Source organism: Phasianus colchicus, chromosome 16 (genome assembly GCF_987193195.1).
Source record: "Phasianus colchicus chromosome 16, bPhaCol1.hap1.1, whole genome shotgun sequence".
In the NCBI taxonomy this organism is placed as follows: domain Eukaryota; kingdom Metazoa; phylum Chordata; class Aves; order Galliformes; family Phasianidae; genus Phasianus; species Phasianus colchicus.
Genome location: NC_143451.1, coordinates 7,906,623 through 7,916,293, shown reverse-complemented (window position 1 = coordinate 7,916,293; position 9,671 = coordinate 7,906,623). Strand labels below are relative to the sequence as shown.

General features: G+C 39.3%; 1 protein-coding gene across 3 annotated transcripts in view; it reads left to right on the top strand.

The window, feature by feature from the left end:
- Window positions 1–735: 735 nt before the first annotated feature.
- VWA3A (von Willebrand factor A domain containing 3A) overlaps window positions 736–9,671 on the top strand; it is a 36,081-nt gene continuing 27,145 nt past the window's right edge. For 2 of the 3 annotated variants that reach the window (XM_090151644.1, XM_090151643.1), the window contains exons 1-13: window positions 736–943; window positions 2,938–3,062; window positions 3,141–3,215; window positions 3,906–3,960; window positions 4,630–4,728; window positions 5,494–5,600; window positions 5,778–5,903; window positions 6,301–6,409; window positions 6,680–6,745; window positions 7,197–7,322; window positions 8,701–8,839; window positions 8,925–9,028; window positions 9,304–9,384. In XM_090151644.1, the coding sequence (XP_090007770.1) occupies window positions 2,947–3,062; window positions 3,141–3,215; window positions 3,906–3,960; window positions 4,630–4,728; window positions 5,494–5,600; window positions 5,778–5,903; window positions 6,301–6,409; window positions 6,680–6,745; window positions 7,197–7,322; window positions 8,701–8,839; window positions 8,925–9,028; window positions 9,304–9,384 (1,203 nt within the window). In that variant the 5' untranslated portion in view covers window positions 736–943; window positions 2,938–2,946. The remainder of the gene's footprint in view (window positions 944–2,937; window positions 3,063–3,140; window positions 3,216–3,905; window positions 3,961–4,629; window positions 4,729–5,493; window positions 5,601–5,777; window positions 5,904–6,300; window positions 6,410–6,679; window positions 6,746–7,196; window positions 7,323–8,700; window positions 8,840–8,924; window positions 9,029–9,303; window positions 9,385–9,671) is intronic. The other variant, XM_090151645.1, reaches the window with a different exon arrangement.

Genomic DNA, 9,671 nt, shown 5'->3' with positions numbered 1-9,671 from the left:
AATTCTTCAGTCTTCTGCTTCCAAATTCTCCAGAGGGTTATTGCTATGTGCACGTTGTTTATTCGGCTAACAAAGTGTGAGATCAGAAGCTTGAGATACCTTCAGAATGAAAACTGTTTGATGTGTTTCTGTAAATCTTACGGTTGAGACACGATCCCCTCAGAGCCATTTGTCCCGGGGGTGAGTAGAACGTGCTTCCTTGAGTGCACAGCCCGTCACGTTCAGCACTCACGGTGCTTTGCTGGCAGGGACACCCGCTGTACCAGAGCCGGGCAGGGCTGTGCTCCTGAGCCTGACCCTCTGGCCACGCCAGCTGGCCCCTGCATATAATGCCTGTGTTTCAGAGCTGTTACTTAACCACTTCAGAACACACCTGTAGATAATAAAATTGTCCTTTAAAAACTGTGTGAAGGATGAAAATAATGAAGGAAACGGTGTCTGCCAGCGGCTCTGCGGCCCGGGCGTCCCGTCGCTCCCTGCCCCAGGCCTGGCTGCCTGCGTCCGTCCGCCCGCCTTTACTGAGGAGTGTTTTCTAAGTGCTTACAACATTTCTTTTTTTATTTTTTTTTTTAATCGATGATTTCTGAACAAATGTTAATACAAACTGTATAAAAATGAACATAATTTTCTTCACACTTGTATTTTTGTTATTGAGCAAGTTTATCAAAATAAATTGTCTACTAAAACCCCGGCCGTGCCTGCGCTGACTGAGGGGAGCCGCGCGGCCGGTGCCGTGCCCTCCTCAGCGCCCGCTGGCGGCGGGAAGCGGCGCCGCTCCGTCTCCATCGGCAACGCCGTAACACAGCGCGCACGCGGCCGGCTCGTGGAGGGGCGGGAAGCGGCTCGGGCTGGCGGTGCTGAGTGGGGGTCGGGGCGGCGGGGCGGTCGCCCAGGCTGCCGGGGCGTGAGGAGGAAGAGGAGCTGAGAGCCGTTTCCCGCTGAGGTGAGTGTGGGGCGGGACGGCGCGGCAAGCGGAGGGGCTCCTTCCTCAGTGAGGTGAGGGGCGGGCGGGGTCTCTGCTGAGCCCCGAGGGTTGCTTTTGCCTTTTTTTCCGTTTGAGCTGCACCAGTTGCACGTACAACTAATAAACTGCCTAAAAACCCTCATCAGATGGCTTCCAGAGTGTTTTCTATAGGTGGATAACTAATTCCTCGTTGAAACTGCTTTCTGATTTGCCGTTGTCCTGCATGCTGTGTAATCATGATTTATAAGCTCCCACCAATTTTACAGCTTATTGAAACGTATATCCTTGAGGTATGAGGCGTTTTGCTGCGATGGTGTCTTGTTTTCTTTTTTTAATGCTGAGTTTGTTCATGTAATGGATGCACACAGCAGGAAGACAGCGCGGTTGTTGGACAGTGGTCACTTGTTGGCAAAATTGGGTAAGGTCAGCGTTAGGAAATCCTGCTGGGACTTTAAGAATGGGTAGAGAGTCAGTAACTGCAGCTTGTGTAACTTTTTAGTATGTCCCTTAAAAAGTTTATCAGAGATCTAATGGGACATGTAAATAAGTGACAAAATAGAAAACTCAGAATCATAGAATAGTTAAAAAGATCACTAAGATCTTCTCGTCCAACCGCAAGCCATCCCCACCACCCACTGAACAACATTCCTCTGTGCCATGTCTGTGCGGCTCATGAACACCTCAGGGACAGTGACTCACCACGCTTACAGAGAAGCTGTTTTTCTTAATATCCAACCTCAACCTCCCTTGTGCAACTTAAGGCCATTCCTTCTTGTCCTATCGCTGTTACCTGGGAGCAGAGGCCAACCCCACCTCACCACAACCTCCTTGCAGGGAGCTGTAGAGGGGTGTGAGGTCTTCCCTGAGCCTCCCCCAGACTGAACTGCCCCAGTTTTCTCAGCTGCTTCCCATAAGGCTTGTGCTCCAAAAGCTTCACAGCTCTGTTGCCCTTCTCTGGACATGCTCCAGGGCCTAACATTTCTCACATGAAGAACTTTAAAAAGGCTTTATGATAATATAGGAATATTCTTGATAAAGTCACCCCATAAAATTTGGTGTCTTATAGGATGGCCGCCAAAGCCAGTGCACAAGCAGGATTTGACTATGTCTGATGTAGAATCAGACAATGGATTGCTGGTAATGTATGCTAATGAGACACGGGATCTGCTGGTGGGCGAGTTTTCCTGCTAAATGGAACAACTAGAGAAGTAACAGATACCCACTACATGGGTACACAGCATGGAAAATAAGCTGAAAAACAGTTGATTTGTTTCTTAGGTATATTTGCATATGCATACAGATAATGCGATTGATAAAATCACAAAAGTCATGAAGCTGCGTGGGGTTTCGTTGGAAAGATGCATCAGTCTGTGAACGTATCAGACAAAAATTATAAAGTAGATTGAAAGTTGATGCTGTGTTTTTTCTTTAGAAAAGTGGAAGACGATATATACCCCTTCAAAATCTGTGAGGCAGGTTTTGGAGATGCTTAATTTTTCTTCTTTGCTGGTAATTCACAAGTGTATACCTTTATATTTTTTACCGAACTGTTTCTTGTCTTCCTACCTACCTCCCCCAAACTGAGCTCTTCCTTCCCTTCCTTTAGCTCACAGTGGGGATTGTTGTGAAACCTTTTAACTTTGTATCTGAAATTCAATTGGAAATTCATTACCTGTGTGGTTCTGTACTATGTTGACTCAGTCTTGCTGGTCATACTGAGTTTTCCAGGCTTTTTTTCTTATGGTGCAGTTCATACAAATAAAGCAGTAAGCCTGTTTCAACTGCAAAGCATTTTTACTATCCCTTGTCCTAAAACTTACTGGCCATCAGATGTAGATGTATACCAGTACCTAACATTATTTTGTTTTTCACTATATACAGTCTACCTGCAGCCATCCTTATAGTTTTGTCCCATTTGAATGACACATTTCATTTTTTGTACTGTATTTATTTTTTTCTTAATTGATCTGTAGACAACAGAAATGAAGAAAATACTGCCTAAAAAGGTGCAAACCACAGAAGAATGGCTAAGAAACTACAGTTTAGAATCCTTGCAATTAACATTAGAGCATCTGGTGAATGAAGGCACTATTATTTTGTAAGTACGATGTTGCACTTCCTTTAATTAGTCCTGATCTGTGTGCATCTGTGATGTTAATTGCACGTAGTGTTCCAGGGATTCAAGGAGTGGTGCTGAGGAGATAGCGTTGGCAGAAGAGGCTGTTACCAATTTTGAGGCCAGAGTTTCTGAGTAAGTTTTGATCTTGTTCATGGTTTTGATGCATAACTGTACCTGTGCCATCCAACCAAACTGTCTGCAAATCTGGTTTAAAATAGAAGTATCTTTGATTTTTTTGAAAAGGCAAAAGATTTTTCTCACTTTGTAGTGCTATTCTTCAAGTTGTAAAACCTATGCAGTAGGTGATAAAAATAATTTGGTTGACATAGAACAATGTTTGGGGAAAACAAGTACTTTGTTTTGCCTCAGTTTACATATATTTTAAAAATCACTTGCTTAAACTCATTCTAGAGATTCTGTGTGTGCTGCCTTCCAATCCTAAAGCTGTATTTCATGAGTATCTTTAATAATTATACAGATCGTTTTAAACGCATCTCCTGTCAATAAGATCTGTGTGATGATCTAACTTAGTTTTGCCTGGTGCTTCAACACATGGCACGCATCCCTCTCCTTCCTCTCACTTGATTAAGTCAGCAACTAGTGAGAAAACATTTCAATAATCTGGTTTTTCAGCCTGCTCCTTCTCTAGTCAGTTAAACATCTTTGGGGGGAAAAGTATTAAAATGGCTAGCCCTGTAATTGTTGGTTGTATGAGAACACTGAAAACAGTATTTTTAAAAGGTGATTTGACATGATGAAGGCAAATTGTTGATTACATGCAAAAGAATGCCTTATCTAAAGCTGTGCTATGGCTTTTGTCAGGGTGGTTGAACTTTATCAACAACGAATTCAGTGGCTGTTGAAGGACAGCAGAAAGGTAACTTGAACTTTTCAGTATGTGTTCAGAAGACAGTTCTATACAGTATTAAAGAATAAGTTAACCTTGGAATACTGGTGAAAAGAGGCATTCAGAAAGAAGAAAAATTATTTTTCTTGCTCTTACATTGGTACCTGGAATTTTTGCTTTCTAGATGTTGTCTTTTTATTTCTCTTAGCAATTTTAATAGGGACCTCCCAGGACCCTTAAAGAGGAGTAGCCAAAGCCAAGCTTAACTTTTGGCTGGAACTCAAAAGCTGTAGCCCTCTGCCACAGCTGGTTAATGACTCACTGTGCCTAGCAGTGCCCATGGCCAGCAATGGGAAAGGACATAACTCTAGTTCAGGTGGGAAACAAGATGCATCCCAAAATCTGTCTTATTGATTTTACCTGAAGGAGATGCTGTGCCCAAAGCTACATTTTATTGTCCCAAATGATTAATAGATAGTCTTGAAAGGGAAGCAGTGTGACTCACTGAAAAGGAGAAACAAGGAGTGTGGTAATACTCTTGTTTTCTTGACAGTCTGTCACTGCCTCATCTTTACGCTTGAAAGCTTAAAGTGAAAATAAATTTGTGATGCCCGAATTTAAAATGCTATCATATAAAGTATACAGGAACATTTTTAAACTTTACTTAAGCTTAATATTTACAGTGACTTCTTTTTTAAGGTGTTTGGCCTTGTAAAAGGAACCAAAGTTGGACTTGTGGTTGATGTGTCTGGTCTGAGTGACAGACCTAGACTAGAGGGTTTTCAGAAAGATCTCTTGGTAAGTAATAATAGAGCAGACTTTGGCTATTGTAACACGTTAATCAAGACTCATAGCAAAAGGGAGGAAAAATCCTTTTGAATTCATAATGTGCAATAAGGTTTTCTGTTGTAGAAAGTTATTCTTTAAATGACTTTGAAATTATAATCTTTGTGTAGATCCAAATAAACTACTGTAACCTACCATAGTAATAACAGCAGGTTTTTCAATGCTTGTACCAGCATTCTCTTTGATTCTAAGCTTGTCTAACAGAAGCAACTTAAGAGCTAGAACCAAGCCATATATAGAGTACAATTTCATTTCCTGAATTTAGGCATTTCAAGTGGATTTGTATTATTAAATTCCTCATTTGTGCATTTTAAATAAAACAATGAAAAAGAAAACTCAGGTTTCACTTAGCCCTAATGCCTAACCTGTTGTTTAGTCCTATCCATGAATATATATTAAAAATTTTAGTAATTACTTGGTGAATGAATATGCCCTTTGTGGAACAGTACGTTCTGTTTTGTATGCACATCAACTGAAGAGAAGAAAAATATTCCGTGTCTCTGTTAACAAACTGATGGGATTACTGTAAGTTTGCCTGCCTTGTTTCTGTACTCCTTAATTTAGTCACTTGTGACTTGTTTTGGAAGCATTTCTCTGTGGTAGCTGAAAACATTGCTGTCAGCTATTTGTAGCATATTTCTGGCTTTGTTCTTTTATGTAGTAACTCTACTAGTAGCACGTGGATAGTAATGCATTAACAGACTTTTTATTTGTTAGTTCTTAATAGATGAACAGCTATGTTATAAGAAGCAATTGTACTGCCTCTCATTTGGTACAGAAACTTCACCTCTGTGGGAGAGTCCAAAAAACGTTGGTGTTCATGTGTAAGTAAGTTAGTTTCTCTGTAAAGGTATTTCAGACCAGGTCTCCATTTAATTAGAGCAATCTGGAGATAATAATTAGTGTTCTTCATCTGTTGCCCCTGTGCCTTGCAGTAATCTTCAAGGTCAATTTTATTCAGCACCTGCACATTGAGTGCATGTGTTCCTTTTTTTCCCTAGTCTAAGTGAAGCAAGACAGTGGGTACAGCAGCTGGCACCAGCAGGAGGCTGCAATTTGCTGAAAGCCTTAAAACATATTCTTACAATGAAAGAGCTGAATTCTCTGGTGATTATAATACGAAACTGGTAAGTCCATTACCTGTTCTAACAACCAGCTTTAAGTTGGATACAGAATTGGTACAAGAATCTGAACTTGTTACAAAAATAGTAATGACCTACTTACTTAGTAATGAGCTCATTTCATCCACCAGTCACTGTGAACCAAAACAAAATTTCAGTGCTTTTATTATCATTTCTGAACACATTCAAACGCCAGTAGTAGAAACTCAGTAATTGTTGAAAGAGAGGAGGTAAAATTATGCTAAATGATTGGATTTAATTCCCATGATTTGTTATTTCTTTTCCATTTAATGTTTTCTTTTCTGTCTTCTTCAGTATGGCTTTTTCTCCCCTCATTTGGTTACTGCCATTGCTAAGATATTTTTCTTTCTCTTTTCCATATTTACTTACTTATTGAAATCAGCCCTGATCAGTCTTTGGAAATACTGGCAGACTATGCTCAGCAGTGTATGCTAGGGAGAAAACTTCTGGTTCATGCTGTTACATATGATTGTGGCAGTCCTGCTGCTATTGTAAGTAACTGTGAATACTCACTTCCTTAAGTCTCCTGTCACTTATTTCCTATTTTGTAAATGACTTTACTGAGATTTTGAACATGTCCTTAGAACAGGAGTGGGAAGAAAGCAATGGAAATATATTATAATCTCTTTGGCTTTCTCTACATGTACCTTAAAGATTCTTTATCTGTGTGTAAGAATTAAGAATTGAATACTAACAACCCATATTAACCACAGAGATTACCAAACCAAAGTAATTCTTTATCTTCCTATTTAAATATGTAGGCAACTGTAAAAAACCTTGCAGAAGTTGTCAGTGGCCGTTATCATTGCTACTCTTCAACGGGAGAGGTAGGTGACAGCTAGAGAGGCAAATGAATTTTCTCTCCTATGTTTGGTGACTCTTCACTTTTAGAAGACAAATTGCTTATCATCTGAGCAGAAGTTTATAGCAGCGCCTGGCGCTGAGTGCATTGGTCACAGAACTGCTGAGGATGTGGCAAGTTCACCTGTTTATTGTTTCTGCAACTGCAAATATTTTCCTAAAAAGCGCAGGAAGTTTTGCAGATATTTCTCAGTGACTCAAAGCTGACAATTAGGATGAAAGTAATGATGGGTTTATTGTAGACTGATTCAAAATAGTAAAAAATAATGTATTTTTAATAAACTTCTTTATGTACTGTCTTAGGTACATTTACACTCTATTTTACCACACCAGGCAGTTCTATAGAGATGCACACACATCAAATAGTAAAGCTGTGAATGGCAGGTAACTTTTTTCCCCTTGTTTCTGTATGTACAGAATTCTGATAGTAGTGATGTTAATCTGCTGCTTCAGGAATCCTGCAAGGCTAAGGACCTACTCAAGAGTATCAAGCAGACTTTTCAAAGGCGTGTTGATGGCTCATTTATCAGTGGAATAGCAGGTGTAAGTGTGTGTGTGTGTGTGTGTGTGTGTGTGTGTGTATTCCCACATGTACTTTGAAGTATCAGAGGTAGAAGTTCTTAGTGTTCACGGTATGAAAAAAAAGCATATGACTGTTAAGGTACTTTGATAAGTGAAGTCTGAGTATTATATATTGGCCATTTGTCATAAGAGCAAAGTAAGGCCAAAACCAGCAAATTTTCCAAAACGTCTTTTCTGCAAGAAAATAAATTCTGAGTGCTCTTGATGAAATTTGGATGAGAAAGTAAATACATCTCCAAACACTCCTTCTGTGGAGTGTTTGGAGAAATTCTAGTTCTGCTTTGGCCCGATAGAGAGATTATTTTCTCATATCTTTCTTTCAGCCTCTGCAGATAGTCAGAAATGGAAATATATCTCTCTCTTTTGTCGTACTGTCATTTCTGTACTTCCCTGGAGCCTGGAAGCTTTGAAGTTTGCTGAGTTCACCTGTAATTGCTGATCTTTCATGCTCAAAGTTTGTCAGTGCTGTTCTATAAATCTGTGGCTCTGGAGGAACTTTTGTATTAACAAAATGTTCCCTGTCACAACTACTGTAGGCAGTTGTGTGAAGTGGATAAGATGCTTTTAAAGTGGCAGTAAAATTTTCCATCAGGTGTCTTTGCACATCTGGTTATCTGACCTGAGACATTCCAGGCTAGAGGTAAAATGGTCATCTGTGAATAGTATTTCTAGCTCTGTTTCTCCTCATTCTTTGTGTTGTGTGTATGTAATACATAGTAATACATACTTTTTTTTTCTCTCATCCAACCTCATAAATATTAAGAACCATTCAGACTACATAGGAAGCAGAAGTCACCCTGAAAAAATGTTGACTGTCCTATATCCCTAAATAAAAGCATGTCATTTCAGAGATGTATTAATTAAATCTTTTGTATGAAAAAGTGTCTCCACAGATTTCCATTCATTTACAAAAGACAGGTCTCTTACACGTTTTTTCTAAGTAAAAGAGTTCTAATGTCCCATAGGAGTTTGTTGACTTGATTGCATTGTTGTGAATGAATGGAGAACGTGTTTCATTTTGATTTTGGGATCAGTACAGGTAGGAAATGGAGAAGTCAAGATTTGGTTTGTGTATAATGCTGATGGTTTGCCTACCTTTTTTAGCAAAATAACTGTGTTTTCCCATGTACAACTATGATGTTTTCATTTTCCCTGTGGATTTTTGCCTGTGGCTAATGGAGTGAAGTTAATGGAACACTGTCCTACAAAATCTATTTCTGGGAGGACCAGCACTCTGAATATCAGTAAAACTAAAATTTTATGCTGAATCTTTAGATTGAGCGTGAGGGAGTGAAAATATGCTAAAACTTGCAAGATGTTTTCTTAAAATCCATTTTAGGTTTCCACAGAAGTTGCAAATACAGCAATTCCTTGCTTCCTATCAAAGCCTCCAAAGCATGAAGGACCATTAATTATTCAAACACCACACTTCCTGGCCAGAACTTCAACAGACTGGTTAAAAACAAATGGATTGAAAGGTAGCACAGGAGGAAAAGCATAACAGATATGAAACAGGAAATAAAGAGAATATGTTTTACTTAATTTTTTTGTTCCTTGCTATAGCTAAGAAGTTAAACCTTTATCAAGTTTTGGCTCCCAATGCTTTTTCTCCTGTGGAAGAATTTGTACCTATTCTTCAAAAAACAGTATCATCAACTCTACACGAGGCAAGTGATGGGGACCTGCTCCTTTTCTCTTGTTGGGTTTTTTGTTTGTTTGGTTTGGGTTTTTTTTGTTTGTATGCATTTCTTTCTACTGCTACTTTTTCTGATTAAAATTGGTGCTTTATAAGATAATGACATTCTGTGGGTTTTGACTGAAATTTGAGTTGTGCATTCAGATCAGAAACTTATATTATTCTTAAGAATAATCCAGGAAGAAATTCCATGCTCTTGTAACATATAGGCTTCTGTAAGCACATAACTCCTATTTATCCTTCTAGAAAGCTATGATGCAGTTTGAATGGCATGATGGAACTGTGAAAAATATTCATGTTGACCTGCCGATATTATACAAGTATCAGGTGGGTTTTAGTAGGGACACAACCTTATCAGGGTCAATTACCATCTAATTTTTCTGTATTGCTTGCAAGAGCAGCATTTTAGCCTTTACTGCGTTCCTCTAACACTCTTAACATGCACGTGGGCAATTTATCTTTCCTAATGTGAGTGTTGAGGGAAAATGATTTAGGTGTGTTTTCAGCATTTTCAGCATTGGAAAGCAGAAATTATTTTCAAGTTCTTTATAGAAGGCTCTCATACTTCTACTTTACAGTAAGGTATCAGTAATATGTACGAGTTGGGCATTTGT